Source organism: Phycodurus eques, chromosome 9, assembly GCF_024500275.1.
Source record: "Phycodurus eques isolate BA_2022a chromosome 9, UOR_Pequ_1.1, whole genome shotgun sequence".
Lineage (NCBI taxonomy): Eukaryota > Metazoa > Chordata > Actinopteri > Syngnathiformes > Syngnathidae > Phycodurus > Phycodurus eques.
In genome coordinates, this window is record NC_084533.1 from 22,172,369 (window position 1) to 22,190,624 (window position 18,256).

General features: G+C 40.6%; 1 protein-coding gene across 7 annotated transcripts in view; it reads right to left on the bottom strand.

The window, feature by feature from the left end:
- The window catches only part of dlg3 (discs, large homolog 3 (Drosophila)), a 132,905-nt gene that overhangs the window by 41,807 nt on the left and 72,842 nt on the right, over positions 1 to 18,256 (bottom strand). For all 7 annotated transcript variants that reach the window (XM_061686314.1, XM_061686315.1, XM_061686312.1 and 4 more), the window contains 2 exons: positions 16,776 to 16,920; positions 288 to 444 (listed from right to left, as the gene is read on the bottom strand). In XM_061686314.1, the coding sequence (XP_061542298.1) occupies positions 288 to 444; positions 16,776 to 16,920 (302 nt within the window). The remainder of the gene's footprint in view (positions 1 to 287; positions 445 to 16,775; positions 16,921 to 18,256) is intronic.

Below are 18,256 nucleotides of genomic sequence, written 5' to 3' on the forward strand. Positions count from 1 at the left end.
TGTGCTTCTGGTGTATGCGCCTTGGCCACCTGGAGCAATATAATACTGATATACATGAAGACAGTCACTCCTCAGTAAGCCACAGTAAAATTAGTCATTCTTTACAGGGGATAAATATGAGTGAGTAATATGGGAGTATTGTTAAACTATCTGTCTACATTGCGTTTTTATATCGTTTGTGTTCAAATATTCATTGATTAATTACAGAGTGTTAGTACTTTTGCCACCCTTAAGTTGTTAATATTGTGACAGGGACAAACAGAGAGCTTCAGTGTGGAAGTACTGACAGACAGAATGCGGTCGCCTCTCCTCAGCTCGCCGCTCAGGTCAGCCGGACCCCCTGCCAGGATGAAGGAGACAAAGATGCCCTCGCCGTCCTCCCCGCCCACGATGTTGAAGCCCAGCCCGGTGGAGCCCTTGTGCAGCAACACCTTCCTTGGCTCTCTGCCAAGACAAAAAAAAAAAACAAAGAAAAAATTGACAGTGTCAGCCTGATAAGAGGTGAAAAATGCCCAAAAATCAAAATAAATGGGTGAAGAAGGGTACTCTGGACAGTCATCTATTCATTTAGACTGCCGGTTCCTATAATGTACTGTAGTTTTTAAAAATATAAAACACATATAAAACACAATGCAATTAAGATGTAAAAATGTTATTGATTAGGCACTACAGTGAACCCCCGCTATATTGCAGTTCATAATCTGCAGCTCACTTTATTGTGAATTTTTAACCGATTGTTTTCACAGTATACAGGCAAGTCAGAATTTCGAGTTGTGCGCCTTTGGTATAGTACCATGTTATGCCACAACATTCCGGGCAGCACTGAGCTCGATTGGAAGACATGCAGTGTAATTAGGAGCAAGAAGAAGAGGCATAGAAAGTCCCCAACTAAATTACAGTAATTTCGTTGTGCTCACAGACTAGAGTTGGGGTGTCAAACCCATTTTTGTCACGGGCCACATCGTAGTTATGACTTCCCTCGGAGGGCCGCTACGACTGTGAACCCATATAAATGAAAGATTATCTCATATACTACAATTACATATAGTATACACAACAGATTGATGAATAACCAGTTTTGAAATCAGAAGCCTATAAAAACATGTTTTTCGACTATTGCATTTCTTTTCAAAGTGGGATTGGTAACAAAAAAATGCTTGCAAATATCTCAATGGTATTACAGCAGAACACAATGCGCAATTTTGATTTCCTTTCATGGGCCACATAAAATGATGTGGGGGGCCGGATCTGGCCCCCGGGCCACCAGTTTGACACCTGCGGACTAGATATAATATTATGCCTGTGAGTATTGTTGTATGCTCTGTTCGTACGTGTTGTTGCTCTATGTGTGTGAAAGGGCACTTCCATCAGAATATTTCTTTTCTTCTGCTTTTGCATGCCTAACATACAGTATGTCAAAATGAGACTGTGACACAGTTTAACTTCTGAATCTATGCAGTTTGTCGATTGAATGCAGAAGTCAGTAAATGGCATATTAGGCTTGTAAAACGGGTGCTATTTGAAATCGCTGACATTGTGATGTAATTTTATTAATTATTATTCAAGTGCCTGCCCACTCAACTCAGCTGAACACAACACAACACGGTTTTAAGCCAGCGAGTCTCTACCGCTGCCCGCCCCCCCTCCCCCCAAAAAAACAAAAACAGTCCATAAAGTATACATATGTTGTGTTATACAACAATACTTAACTAAATTCATAATTTATGATGTAACGATGGTGGTTGAAATAGCAAAGCTTGCATTTATTGTTGCCAGCGATGATCATCTCAGCAGGTTGGAATTAAAAATTAATGGGAGCGGATGACCAGCTCAAAATATCCCCCTCTCTTTTTATTTTCAACCAGTCCCATTACAGCTTGGTAAATTGTGCTTCACAATGATAGTAACGGGGGACAGGCGTCCTGCTGGGCGCCGTGGCCGCTTGTCGACAGCCGCAATGGCTGCAGTGCAGAGGGACTGGAAAGGGGAGTAAAACTAGGAAAAAAAAAATTGTAACTATCAAAGGAACCAGCCAGGGGGACTTGTGCTGGCTGCGGCCGCTTCACAGCACAACTTTATACGTTCGTTAGACGTGATTACATGGTTTGCTTGAACATTTTGGTTTAAATATACAGTGATTAACTTTTGTTCTGTTTGTATGCGTTGCTGCATGTGTTTAAATTAGGGCTCGTTTTAATTGCCATTAGCCTTTCAATGGCATTTTACATTAATCTGCAGAGATTGTTTTGACAAGATTATATAGCTTGGTTGAATATTGATGTTTAAATATAACATTTTTAATTCTCGAAACATTAACTGGGAGTGACAAAAGCAAGCACTGTTAGCCTCTTTTTTTGGAGAACTTCTTTTCGTTTCTTCAAAGTGATGTTATACAGTAGTGTATAATTACTTAAATATGGTCTTTATATAATGGATTTTCACCTATCGCCAGTGGATCTGGAACATAAACGTGGGTTCACTGTACAGTTAATAAAGATAACAGGGGAACCTCAACTCTATTTTTTCTTTTCCCTTTACATTTGTCAGTATGGTTGTGACCTTCTATATTATACTTATGTCAGTTTATAATGTTGGAATTCTACTCAAAACATTGCCTAGAATGAATATCCCAAAAAAACATTGATCTCAATGGGAAATCAGAGGTTGGCCGTATTCAACTTTAGAAGCTCTATTGTATCTTGATGTTGGCTAACACTGTATTTGCCCTTTTAAAAAAATATATATATATCTATACATAACAGCACCAGAACCCATACAAGCAGATCCAAGCGGCTGTTATCCACTGGCTGGATGCACACACTTTACCACCCACTCATATGAACGTACTCGGACAGAATAACACACATCCTGCTCCACAGACCCCCGCCATGCCATTCCCTCCCCCTACTCAATCTCCGCTTTTTGCATTAACTGCGATGACTCAGCTTCCAGAAAGTCTTTTCGAACGGCCTCCGTTTTAGGACGCTTTGGAGTGCCGCTGTGATCAAACACAAACACGCGCACGCACACACACACGCACGCAAACACATGTGCACACACACACAAATATTATGGATACCCATGCAACGCTGACCTTGCAGGCACTCAATATTCAAAGGAATTCAAAACAACATAGGTACATTCATGCTCCTTTGTATGCACACACTCTCACACACACACACACACACACACAGACACACACACACACACACACACACACACACACACACACACACACACACACACACACACATACACATGCACATTCCTTCCGCCACAAAAACACTGCATGGTTCCCATTAGTGGTTTTTCCTGCAGTTTACAAGAACAATTACATCTCCATTCCAATTGGCTGCGCTCAAAGTTGCGATTAAGGCCATATTTTGTCTTCCCTGCTGAGGCAGCATTCCACAATTTTTAGAATCATGCCTGGAAAAACCTTATTACGCCACTCAAAAAAGATTAGGAAAAAAGTGCAAATTGTGTGTGCAATGGAATGCTTATAGTTGGACATGAACTCTAATCGACTATGATCACAGGTCTCAAACTCAAGCCGGCGCAAGGCATAAGCGAACTAAGCACCTGCTTCACACCCCGTGATCTCTAGCAGGCCTGCAAGAGCATTTAACTCATTCACGTCCATAGACATTTATATTCGTCAACTGGAATCCAGCTGTTTACTGTCTCCGACTAATACAGTATATTTGGCAAGTACATTTTCCAACAGGTACAGTAGGTGTGGAAGAGGGGATCGACCATATATATATATATATATATATATATATATATATATATATATATATATATATATATATATATATATAGCACATTAGTCGGCGGTGTAACCTAAACTGCCTCGTACCTCCGATATCAGCCCACAACACAAAGTGATGGTTCGCAACTCAAAAAACTTGCAGAATCAGCTACCCTGGAGAGGATCCAAATGTGATCGATGTGACTTCATTCCCATAATTCAGATTCGCCGTGCGTCCATCTCCACGTTTACCTTAAAATCCCAATCAGACGGCAGCTTCTTAAGGAACATTTCGGAGGCAGTCTCCTTCCCAGCGACATTGAGGACGAGACGTTGACGGTGAACATGGCGGCGGTAGCTCGCCTTCTTCCTATCTGGCTTACCTCTCAGAATCACTTTCACAAGTTCTGGCTATATCTCATGACCGTGTTCTGTGATGGGAACCAGCTCCTGTCTTAGAGCAAACACTCGCTGCCCATCATCATCACCAGAGAGGCTTAACACTTCACCCTAACACCAGTGGAGGGAAGCAACCAACTACAGATACTTTTATACTATACTTTAAGCCCCTATAAAGTAAAAATAAGTATGTCTTGTAAATTTGAGACACCACAGAGAAGAGTGCCATTAACAACCCTGCCAAAGTATATAAAATGAGGCTTCAAAATTGAGAAAAATCAAGCCATTCTCTCTGCTTTCAAATGCTGTCGGCGCGTCTGCTGAAAATGTTGAAACCACACCTTGTTCAATGGTCAAATAAAATAAAATTGTATTGATATTGTATTTTTCCCACACGTTAAAAATGCAACACAAAGTGCTTTATAGGAATAAAAACAGACAATTAAAAGAGCAAGAAATATACATAACCATACCCATCTCATCCCCACATAATGCATAAATGCAAACGCAGCCAGATGAATACACACAGACACACACATAGACACACACACAGAATATATTGACTTATAGTGTAGAGACATGACAAGCCATTTAGGATCCGAAACGAAGGATAGGGAGCCATCCACACTGAGAGGCAGCACCCCTCACAACCACAATACGATGCCATTGTGCAGAGCCACCTCGCCCACGGGGAAACTGGATGATTGGGATAACATCCCCGCGGGCAGACCGAAAACAGCACCCAGCGTGGAGAATCCCATGAGAAGACACTGGTGTAAAACTTAAAAAGACTAAAAGACAATAGGTCAGGATAAAAAATAGATAAAGGAATAAATAAGTAGATAGATAAATAGCTAATGAAATAATAAATAAATCAGTTAAAAGCTAAACCAAACAGGTGAGTCTTGAGCCTCCTTTTAAAAATATCAACAGTCTCTGCGTTTCTGATGCCCTCTGGCAGGCTGTTCAAGAGGCGCAGACTATAATGTCTGAATGTAGCCTCTCCGTAGGTTTTTGTTCTAGCGCTAGAAACAATTAAAAGGCTGGTGCCAGAGGACCTCAGGACAACGAGGGGCCCTAAAGCTGCCACGGCAGCCCAAAGCTCCGGTCAACACGCTGGCTGTCAAGTCAGATTTAAAAAAAAACACCCCCTCGCTTTGCTGTCTATTTCTGCATTAGGTGCGCGCGCACATGGCTAACAATGAAGCGCTCTAAAGCAGCGACACCAGTGGGCTATTTGAAGGGAAGATTTATATTCGGTGCTAGCTAGATAAATGCAATTAACAATTGCTCCGGATAGCCGCTGATGCGGGCGAAGGCGCTCAAGTTCTTATATAGTGGGGGATGGGCGACTCATGCCAGCCCAAGTGCGCCATGCCCTCCAAAAAAAAAAATCAAAAAAGAAATGGTGAGAAACAGTTTACTGCTATATCCCCACAACTGAGTATTACATAGTCTCAGTCTTACACATTTTCAACTATTATCTTCAATTTAGAAACAAATCTCTGAATTCACTTCACAGAGCCTTTAAGTGTAAGTATTTCAAGTATCTGAACTTTCCTTGAGTATTTACCGGATAGAACCAGGACAGACTCTTTGCATCTGGCGTTTCAGCGGACCATTGTAGAGTACTCGTCCATTTCGGGAAGACAACATTCCTATTTGTCAGCCTCTTGAGACTAGGCAGGAACATTCCGCAGAAGCTCCTCTGCTAAGTGTGTAAACACAAAGCTCACCAATTTTAAGGCCTTCAATGTTACACTTTTACACTCTGTGTCTCTATGCTAGACAAAAGCTTGGTTTTTCCTCAGGTAAATAACATGGCAGTTTTATATGCAACAAATAATGATGAGATACCAACCACACTGATACAAACCAGGAAAACTAAACATGCAAAACTGTGCATTGACAACTGTGTGCTACTAGTAGCACTAGTGACATTAGAAAATGTGTCTAGTTGTCATCTAGCGTTTCACTAGTAGTGGCACAAGGATGTCAGCTAGTGTACAATTTTGCCTCACTAGCAACATGTAGTTGTCCTATTGTATTGCCAAAGCTTTCCTACTAGTGAGAACAAAGAGTGCACTACTAGTGAGGCACTAGATGTTAACTAGTCGTAGTTTATAATGTAAATAGTAGTACTAGTAGCTGAAAGTTGTCAACTAGTACACAGTTTTGCGTCGCTAGGAGCATGTAGTCTTCCTATTAGTAGGGATGGGCGAGTACCGATAACAGGTATCGTATCTGACCGGCATTATTTAAATGTACTGGGTACTCATAAAGGCTGCCGATACCAACAAACGATACTGAAGGCAAAAAAATCTGACATGGCGTTAGTCCTCCTCACCAGTCTTTGGCGCTACATTGCAGCAATTGACACATCGGCGAATGATCATGTGCATTGCAAATAAAAGTCTTTGTTTTCTATTATCTGTATGTGTGAGTACTCAAGAGTGAATACTCTTGCTTGTACTGGTGGTGGTGTTATTGAACATCCCTACCTATTAGTATGCCAAAGTTGTCCTACTAGTAAAGACAAAGAGGGTAGGTACTAGGTACATGAACCTTAAGCTCGATATCAAGGATATCAAATAAATGCTCAACACTTTCGATAGTACTACCAGTGAAACGTTTGATGTTAACTAGTAAACGGTTAAAATGTCACTCGTAGTTCTAGTAGCACGCATATGTCATCTTGTGCACAATTTTGCCACACTAGTAACGTGTAGTTGCCCTACTAGTAAGCCAAATTTGTCCTACTCGTGAGGACATTTGGTATTTTTGATATCCAGCTAAAGGTCCATGTACTACACTCTTTGTCCTCCTTGGTCAGACAATTCAACACACTAGCAGAACAACTGATGAGGGCACACTACTAGCAGAACATGGCACTAGTGAGACAAAACTGCACACTAGTGGACAGCTACTGGTTACTAGAACTAATAGAATTTTATAAAGTGACTAGTAGTACTTGTGGCACACAGTTGTCAATTAGTGCACAGTTTTGCCTCACTAGTAATATGTACTTGCCCGACAAATTTCCCAAAGTTGTTTCACTCGTGAGAACAAAGAGCTAAATAAATTCTTCAAAATGAAAAACAAAAAAAACAAAATCTGTGTTACTCAACAGTTACTCAGTACTTGAGTATTTTATTCAGTAAATACTCTTATTCAAGCATTTTTTTGGGGGGGAGGATTACTTTTTACTTTTACATGAATTGTATTATTCTAAAGTAACTTTAATTTTTGGTTACTCTCGCCACATCTGCTGGTCCATGGACTTTAAGCTGGATTTCAAAGATATTGAATAAATACTCAAAGGCTTTTTTGGGTTTCTTTTGCGCTATTTACTTTTTCTAATTTGTCATTTGAATCATTTACATTTCAGGCCTCTCACTGTGTCTAGGAATCAAGTATGGTGGCTGATTAAAACCTAAGAGCTTGGCTTAATTTGCTGTGATTACTTTAATTTCAGCGCTTCGTTTCCTCCCTTTGCATCTTTTAAAATGCCAAGTTAAAGGTCTAAGTGAATCTCGTTATCCATGCATGAATTTGTTGAGTCAAAGCTTTTTGTATTTTTGTGGCTGCAAGTTGCTTAAAGTTACTGATTAGCTCACCTGCTGCCGCAATCTGCGGGTTTGTGATTTGAGCTTGACCAAACAGGCTAAATAATGCAACTTTTCCCCACTTTCCTTGTTTTACTCAACTGCAAAAGAAAACACTGGTGTACTTACTGGTTTCATTTCATTGTTTTTTTATTTATGTTTTTCATACAAATGTTTATTGTACAATTCCAATGAAGTTGGGAGGTTTTGTTAAACATAAATAAAAACAGAATACAATGATTTCCAAATCATGTTCAACCTATATTTAATTTAATACACTACAAAGACAAGGTATTTAATGTTAAAACTGATAAACTTTATTGTTTTTACCAAATAATCATTAACTTGGAATTTTATAGCTGCAACACGTTCCATAGAAGATGAGACAGGTTCATGTTTACCACTGTGTTACATCACCATTTCTTTAAACGTTTTGGAACTGAGGACACTAATTGTTGAAGCTTTGTAGATGGAATTCTTTCCCATTCTTGCTTGATGTACAGCTTCAGCTGTTCAACAGTCCGGGGTCTCCGTGGCCGTATTTTACGCTTCATAATGCGCCACATATTTTCAATGGGAGACAGTTCTGGACTGCAGGCAGGCCAGTCTAGTACCCGCACTCTTTTACTACGAAGCCACGCTGTTGTAACACGTGCAGAATGTTGTTTGGCATTGTCTTGCTGAAATAAGCAGGGGCGTCCATGAAAAAGACGTTGTATTTTTCTCCAAAACCTGGATGTACCTTTCACCATTAATGGTGCCTTCACAGATGTGTAAGTTACCCATGCCATTGGCACTAACACAGCCCCATACCATCACAGAAGCTGGTTAGGAGGGTTCTTTTCCTCTTTGGCCCGGACACGACATCCATAATTTCCAAAAACAATTTGAAATGTGGACTCGTCGGACCACAGAACACTTTTCCACTTTGCATCAGTCCATCTTACATGAGCTCAGGCCCGGAGAAGCCGGCGGCGTTTCTGGGTGTTGTTGATAAATGGCTTTTGCCTTTGCATAGTAGAGTTTCAGGTGGCACTTACGGATGTAGCGCCGAACTGTATTTACTGACATTGGTTTTATGAAGTGTTCCTGAGCCCATGTGGTGATATCCTTTACACATTGATGTCGGTTTTTGATGCAGTGCCGCCTGAGGGATTGAAGGTCACGGCCATTCAATGTTGGTTTTCGGACTTGCCGCTTACATGCTGTGGTTTCTCCAGATTCTCTGAACCTTTTGATGATATTATGGATCGTAGATGATTACATCCCTATATTCCTTGCAATTGTACGTTAAGGAACATTGTCCTTAAACTGTTCGACTATTTTCTCACGCACTTGTTCACAAAGTGGTGAACCTCCCCCCATCTTTGCTTGTGAATGACTGAGGACTTCAGGGAAGCTCCTTTTATACCCAATCATGGCACCTACCTGTTCCCAATTAGCAGGTGTTTGATGAGCATTCCTCAACTTTCTCAGTCTTTTTTGCCACCTGTACCAGCTTTTTGGGAACGTGTTGCAGCCATAAAATTCTAGGTTAATGATTATTTGCTAAAAACAATCAAGTTTATCAGTTTGAACATTAAATATCTTGTGTTTGGAGTGTATTCAATTAAATATAGGTTGTCATGATTTGCAAATCATTGTATTCTGTTTTTATTTATGTTTAACTCAACGTCCCAACTTCATTGGAATTTGGGTTGTAATTATGATTTTATTTTTGTGTTACCGAAGGTTAGTGATAGACTAGTAACACAGTGATTTCCCACCACTGTGCTGCGGAACATAAGTGTGCTAGGACATGTAAATGGTCCAATTTCACTTTATGGTTGAAAATCATGATTTATTTACAGACATCCCCCGCATATTTGAGAAGTCACCTATTTTCAATTTTTTTAAAAACCTATCCTCTATTATTCATATTTTTTGTGCTCAGGAAGAAGCCCTATGTCTAATATAAAAGTATTGCTTTGCCACTACTCTCTTGTAATACTCGTTTTTGTTTGTTAAGCTCTGATTTTCACCTTTCGCAGGTGACTCTGGAGCATATCCTCTGGGGGAAAAAAAGGTTCGCTGTATCAGACAGTCGCCACAAGGAGGTACAGTAACATACTTTTCAGAGGCTGCATGTGTGTGGGTGACAACACCATTGGAGTGAGAGAAGATGGTGCAAAGACGGGCAGAAGGGCGCTATAAGCTCTGACTCAGCCCTCACAATCAGCCTGCTCCACTTGTGCGCTTACTATAGCAGGCATCTAAAATTAGACGCCGCGCGCTGGGAGCCGACGTGGACGCCGCGGTGGGTTTGCACCAAGGTGTCTGCTATCTTGGATGGAGTCCGTTGCTCATTTGCTGCATGTATGTCCTTCCAACCATGATGAACTGATACATGGTGTGCAAGCTATAGAAGTGCTAATTGTGCACGGGATTGTAAGGCTGGATTTACACGGCGGCTATAGGAACTGGGCCCTGTCAGGAATAGCGAAAAATCTGCTAGTAACTAAGACTCTCCCTATGAAGTCTAATAATTGTCTACAGATGCTACAAGATGCTGGCAAAACAATACTTTTGTCTGATTGAAAATACTCAACTCACTTCAAAATAGTTCCTTGGCATCACGATACCACAAGATGGTAGCAAAGTTCTACTTTAGTCTAAATGAAGCTACTCATCTCACTTCAATATAGTTACTTGGCACCAAGATGCCCAAAGACAACACCAAAGCAATACTGTACTTTCATTGGTCTGGACTGAGCATAAAATCAGGGAAAATGTGAGTTTTCCAGTGAATAACAGAGGATAGGTTCCAAATGAATTCAAACAAATCAATAAAATTGAGTAATAGCCCTATGGAAAGCTTTTTGAGCTTATTCATATCTTTAATATCCGGCTTAAGGTCCATTAAATACGCTCAAAGCTGTCCTCACTAGTTGGCCAACTTTGGCATACTAGTGGGATAATTACATTACATTAATAGTGACTGTGAGGGAAGCAAAACTGCCCTAGTTGACAACTGCATGCTACCAGTACTACTAGTGACATTATACAATTCTACTGGTTTACATCTTGTGCTTCAATAGAAGTACCAGTACGGCTTAGTCGTTCTACTAGTGCAGTGAATTATCTTACTGGTGAGGAGAAAATGTGTAATAGTACATGGAACTTAAACTAGATGTCAAGGATATCGAAAAAAAATGCTCAAACAGCTTTCCATACATCACTACACATTTTGACACATTTTATATTTAAGATATGACACACACACATACAGATACACATGCATACACACACGAACACAAACATAAGGAGACATCAAGGTTTACAAAGGGATGAAAAAGTATTCAATGGAAATTAATGAACAAACATTTGCCCATCTGTTAATTAATGTCGAACACCGAGAAGAAACAAACAGGTAGGCACTGCTGCAGATATGATGTACAGTTATTAATATTATCCCCCTTTCAGGAGAAAACTTGGCCCGAGACAGAGGCTTTAGATTTATCAACGCCTCCTGACAGATGGAATGGAGCAGCTTGTGGGAGTGCGAAAGCCCTTTCGGCTGCACTCCTCCCGCGGAGATGTATTTGCCAAGAGTGGGTACGGCTCACTTTTAAGAAGAAATACAAAGACGAAAGGGGAAAATGCACTTTTTTGGAGGGGTTTCATCGTCGTGTAGTGGAACCTCTCAAGCCGAAAACCCCTGAAACTTCAGGATAAACCTAAAATGCACTACAACCTTTACAAGGGAACTTAATGTTACCTCTAACCTTTTGAAAAAGTTCAACTGTTCAATGTTTCAGTACATGTTGCACATCATCTTGTTTTCTAACAAAAAGTTACAAAAATGTGTAATGGATGTTTAATCCATGAATGGACCACAAATGTCGTGGTTCAATTAGAATTATTTAAACTGACTTTAAGTATGAATTACTTTAGAAGGCGGGGCCTAGTCTGGTGAGTGACGTGGGCGTCAGCGAATTAGAGTGTAGAGTTGTTAACTGACAAACTCTTGGTTCAATTACAATTTAAACAGTCCTCTTTATCATGCTCTTGACATTCTGACATCATGAGACAAGGACCACACCTAAAAACGGACATTATGTTGGCATTCATGTGATTAAACCACAATCGCAATTGGTTAAACCACACTTAGTGTGAGACTAGTCTCTTGCTCTATCTTACCCTCTGTCATCCAGATCTGGATTTTGGCCTGTTTTACTGCCGCTGCGCCGCCCCCTTCATCTGTGATCCCTTCTCAAGGCTTCTGACTTCCTCCACCATGCTGTCCCAGATTATTTACATTTGTTCACCATGGATGAGTTATATTTACATTAGTGTCTATACGTTACAGTCGTGGTTAGTACATTTGGCTAACAATCGAGAGTTCCCAGGTTTGAATCTTAACTCCAGCAATCCTGTACCTCCTCCCCAGTTTTAGGTGAGTTTTCTCATCCCACGACCCAAAATAATACATGTTAGGCTGTTGGAATACTCTAAAATTTCCATAGGTGTGAATGTGAGTGCAATTGGCTGTTGACCAGTCCAGTGTAGGCTCCAGCTCACCTGTGACTACCTAATGAGGACAAGTGCTGCAGAAAGAAATCCTATAAGAAACAATGTGTTCGACCTCAGAGGTTCCACTTTTTCTACACATCGCTTGAGCCAACTGGTGAAATTTAAACGGGATCATAAATGGTAAAAAATAGAAGAACCAAGGAGGGGACACTTCTACATGCAAACAGTAATGGAAAAACAAAAAGCTACTTTTTGAAGTAAAGAAATCAGCACAGATATCCCCTCATTCCCTTCCTAACATTCTTGTCTTTGCCGTCCATTGCCACCTTTCTCCTCATTCTACTTTAGTTTCTATGCAGATATGGCGCAATCAATCGACCATTTCATGTTTGTAAACAAGAGGCGCCGGGATACTTCCGTGTGGCAGAAAGTGATTGAGTACCACTGACCTGAACTGAAACCCTGACAAAAACTTGTTGCGGTTGTGCCATCAATAATGTGTAATAAATTTAATAATGTTGAGGTTTTTTTTTCCCTAAAAAAAAAATGAATAAAATAATAATAATAATGATAATCTTGCAAAACTTATGGGTGAGGAGGATTTATCGAACAGATGTCTTAAATAATTACAGAGAAGATTGCAAGACTGCCTGGTAGCGTAGGAGACACTTCTGACGTGACAAAACCTCCATCATCGGGTTTGTGGAAGACATTTTCTCACAGGTGTTTTTAAAATCTTTGGTTGGGTTGTCATTTTAGCAAAACAAAATGGCGAGCCTGCTAGCTAGCATCAGTTCTACAGGGCGCTATTTATTTCAGCGTAAAAATAGCACATCTGTGCCATTAATCCGAGCAACAGAAAAGTAAATTAGCCAGTCCCTCAATGATCATGTTAACTGTCTGAATTTCCACCACATCTATTTTTTTAAACAACTTACGTGTGGAAATGTAAATTATGGCTGGCGTCCCATCTTCATTAGACGCTATTTACCTCACGTATCTTCTTATCGACACATAAGGGTTTGTTAAGCTCTGACTTTTGCCACCCGGAAGTACGTGTGACGTCATGGTGAAAAGGTCTGTTGTCTGGTTTCGAGGGAGGAGGGTTAGCTAAGCAAGGCGTAACGGACTAGGTTAGTACCTGCCAGAGAGGGGGAGTGGAGCTTGGCACAAGGGTGCAGGGGAAGGACAGAAGCCTCTGAAGAGAGCCTGGGGCACCTTGCCGTCCCCAGGTTTGTGGATGACACTGTAAATTGGCTCAGCTCGGCTGTGGGGGTACAGGAATCACAGTGAACGGGACAAAGTGTAGGACAGGAAGAAAAGCACGCATACCAGAGGTGGGAGTAAGTCACGTATGTGCAAAGTCATAAGTAAGTCTCAAGTTCAAGTTTCCAGCAAGTCGCAAGTAGTTGTAACAAATATCAAGCAAGTCAAGTTGTGTCCCCACTAACTTGCAGGCAAGTTGATTCAAGTCATCCAGTAACTTGGGTAAGGAAGTTTAGTCAAGAGCTTTCTATGTGTTGCTGCTCCGAGCGTGTTAAAGTGACAGTTGTTTGAAGGTTAATAATTACCACCATGTCGATACTAATTTCCACTACCCTATGACGTTTCGCATTACGTTAGAATTAAGCTGGCACACTTTCGTTAGATGAAATGATATGGTTTGGTTGAACAATTTGGTGTTTAAATACACATAATGTTTGATTGTATTTGTTTTTTTTTGTGGCAGGTTTACAGTTAACTTCAACTGGCAAGTGAGAATCTTCTTTTCATTTCTTTAATGTGATAGTTGTTCAAAAATAAAATCCATACTTCTATTACAAATTTATTGAATCAAATGATACACATTTTTTATTAGCAGCTATCTTTAGCTTGCTCCTGAACATTCAAGTGACCAACCATCTGGAAAATAAGAAATAATAAGTAAATAATAATAATAAATCACCATTAGTGTTATCTGTTTGAAATTTTTTTTGTTTTATTTTTCACCCACCCTGTATATTGCATTTTTATCTGTCACGGGTTGTTCTGGAAAGTATCCCCTGTGAGAAAAAAAAAGGGGGGAGGGGTGTGGTTGTTCACTGTATTACTTTATTGTCTTTTCAATTAAACATATAACCTTCATGAAATTTTGTTAATGTTTGACGAGCTATCGGTGAGATGAAGTTAGATGATGTGGTAGTTTCTCTGTCTTGACTGAATATCTAGTCAAAATCAAGTCTCTCACAAGTTTAAGCTAAGGCAAGTCCCAAGTCCTAAAATTGGCGACTAAAGTCCGACTCCACTCAAGTCCTGTGACTCGAGACATTCCCCCCCACCCCACCTCCCCACCTCTGACGCATACCAGCAAAGATGTGACATACAATGTAGACAGCTTGCACAAAAGGACATTACAGGGCCACAAGACAAAAACACCCCAGTAACACACTATGATGGCTGCATGCACACACACACACGCACTCACACATATACACACACACACACACACACACACACATCCACAAACACACTCAAGACACAGGGAGCCTCCTCCCCAGAGATATGGGTTAAGATGACTCAAGGCCTCGCGGGACACTCCAATTAAGCCCACCCCCCCCCACGAATGCTACATCCAGTTATTGGGATAGGAGGTCAAAGGCACCACACACTGTCCAGCTTTAATTCAGCACATACTTCCCCCGATGAGCTTAGAAATGTCAATCTACATTTGATTGGTTTCGCAAGCTGACTGAACATGTGTGTCTTGTGTTCACACTAACCACACGGTGACAACACCTGGATGACAGCAAAGGAGAACGGAAAAAAAACAAAAAACCATGCAGGACTGAAACTATTACCCCTAACATACTGTCCGGGGTCAAATTTGACCCCTTTTGACATTTGAAAGCAATAAAAATTGCCTAAATGTCCTTCTTTTCACCCTTAAATATTATGACTTTTTTGACCCAAAATACACAAAAATAAAAACATTTAAAAATGTAATTTGTAATTACACTGACTTCGTACCAGAGTGTTAAACCAAGGAAAATGGTGGTTGGTAATGGTGTGAATCTTGAAACTGCGCATGCCATATATGTGTGTATTTTTTATGGGACAGTGATAACAGTGTTCAAGAGGGAGCTTGAAACAGTTCCTAGAGGTTCCTGCAGAAACATGCACCCATTGGTCTTTGAAGGGTCATGGGGGATCTTGAAACAGTAAAAGAGTCCAAGTCATATATATTTTATGTGTGTGTTCACAGGGGCATTTGATAAAATCCCGTGAACGGTTTGTGTCTCCACCACATTTGCCCTGTTGGTCACAGGGGGAATCTTGAAACAGTAAAACAGCATAAGAATAATCATACATAATAAACATAAGGAACAAAAGTCATACAGAAGTCATAGGGTGCCTTGACACAAGTGCGGGATCTGCACCATCAAAATAAGTACCTGCAAAAATATACTTTCGCTTTTCTCTGAAACATTGATTTAGGATTAATCATCCATTTAGTAATGTCAGACAGGCTATTAATACATTTTGCAAAGATGTGTGGTTCATAATTTGATTACAAACAACTATTATGTAGATATCAAAATGTGCCTGTAAAATGAACAGTATGTAAGGATAGAGGAAGTACTTTTTACAATATGTTTGGGACATGTTGGTTTGTTCCACAACACTAAAACAAAAAAAAGACCCTCTGCCTCTGTCTCCAAACAATCTGTGTGCTTGAATCTTTGTGGATAAAATACATGACTGTGAGTATCAAATGATGCAAAGGAGGCGAGGCGGGAGTCATACAGCCATGATCTACAATGTACTTGTACACTCTTTGGGGCTTTTAAGCACAAATATGTGCTTAAACCACGCGTATGCACATTTTACGCAAAAACCTTTGATTCATAAATATGTTCATTCGTACTTGAATTTGTGCGTACTTTGCGAACAAATGTAGACCCTCCTCAGACCAGGCGTACGCACACATAATGACGCTTTCGGAAAAAAAATATTTTACCCAAGATGCACACCGTATAGAAACTATACTCATTTCTACAAACGATACGAATAAATTCAATGATCGAACCGCTCACATTTCCCAGTTTATCCAAGGCTTCAAAGTGTTCATATAGTACACACGCTACAAATGTTGAAAGACATTTCCCGAAAGTTACAGTTGACTGTCAAAAACATCAAAGCCAATACAGTTATTCTTTCAAATGGCTATAATAATCTGAATTATATATTTTTCTGTGATTCTGCAAAATGTGACGTAAATTGATTGATTCACATAGATTTTGGACCTGCTGCTGGCGTGGTAAAATATTTATAATTGTCCAACTACTACATGCAGTAGTGGGAAATTTTTTTACTAGTTAGACACACTTTGGCTACTAGTCTGCCCTAGTTGTTCTACTAGTGCGCTGAATTGTCTTACAAGTGAGGACAAAGAGCATACTAGTACACAGACCTTAAGGTGGATATCAAGAATGAAATAAATGCTTTCCATAGCCAGTGCAATTTACCTGGTGAAGTCTTCCTCCCCAAGCATGTGGCGAGGAACTGGTGAGTACCTGGACGGGGTGACCTGGGCCGGCGGGTAGGGGGGCTTAGGCTCCATGGCGCCCATGTAGTTGTGGCTCACGTGGTTGTCCACCATGGTGGGGAAAGCTGGAGGGAGGGCCAGGCCAATAGTGGGGAAAGGAAGAATGATTACACCATAGGGGCCACAGAAAGTTTTTCAAAATGAGGAATCATTTCTAGTACAAAGTAGAAAAGCTGATTTTCTTTTTTATAGTTGGTAGTTCTATTTAGAAGTCGGACAAGTTTAGGAACCTCACACTTGAACAGACCATGTATTTGTATGGTACAACAGAGTATGTGTGGTGATCGGTCGTAGAAATTGTGTGTGGCAATCGGGAGAAAAGATGACGCAGTTCATGGAGTGAATGAGGTGCGCCATGTAAAAAAGTCACTGAGGTTCAACTCGAGCCATGCGGTGAGTCAGCGTTGCTCACGGTGCCTTTCTTAGTCTGTAAATACAGTAAATTATTATTTTGACATCAAAAGTCCTTGATTTTTTGGTGTGTGTGTGTGTGTGTGTGTAGCGCGTAGGCTACTCTTTGTTTCGCTGGGTTTGGTGCTTATATTGTCAAGGAACACAAGATTCTGTGGATCTACAAAGATCAGTCCAATTGCTCTAAAACGGCTAGCATTATGGGGAACGCCGCTTTAAAAAAAACAGCTGGCAGTGAATACATTAATTTTGCACATACTTGATTTTCACATAAAGATTCATAACAGGGAGGCTTGAAAAAAACCTCTTCCCCTATAAATCCACTTGAAATCCAGATAATGTGAGCATGTGTGACACAGAGGCAAAGGCTGCATTTGGGGCTGGCATAAACATTTAGTCAAATAGCCACCGTTGCCTACTAAATGGTTCTTCTAAGAAAGAATTGGAGACTGTTTGTCTCAAGATTGTGGGTTCCCATGCGCAGGTGGGATGTGAGAAACCATCCACGCTCAGTGGGAGGCGCAGAACTAAGCTTGTTGTTGCTGTGGGAAGAATTGCCTGTCCGTGTGTGCCTAAGTAGTTACTATGTGGGTGTTTCGGGCGTTTTTGGGCAAGAGAGCAGTGATCCAGTGCAAGAAATTCATGCAGGTTCATCACTCTTCACTATAACAAGACTGCATTATATTATTTAGAAGAATCAGCCTTTGTATTATGTAATGTTAAATTTATGTAAAGTTTATTTGTAGATAAGAGGGTCTATGATTAAGAAGGAACACATTTGGAGCTAGTATTTATTTATTTTTTGGCCATTTTTGTGTTATGTTTTGTCTGGGTTGTGTTTTGTTTTTTTGCTGTCAGCTAGTTCTTAACTGTGTTTTTCTTGTTTCCCTTAGGGGGTGCAGTGAGCTGGGTAGAGTGAACAAGGAGACACACCTGGGAGCGATTGGCCATCAGCTCCCAGTCTTAAGCACGGCGTGCACACCAGGACGG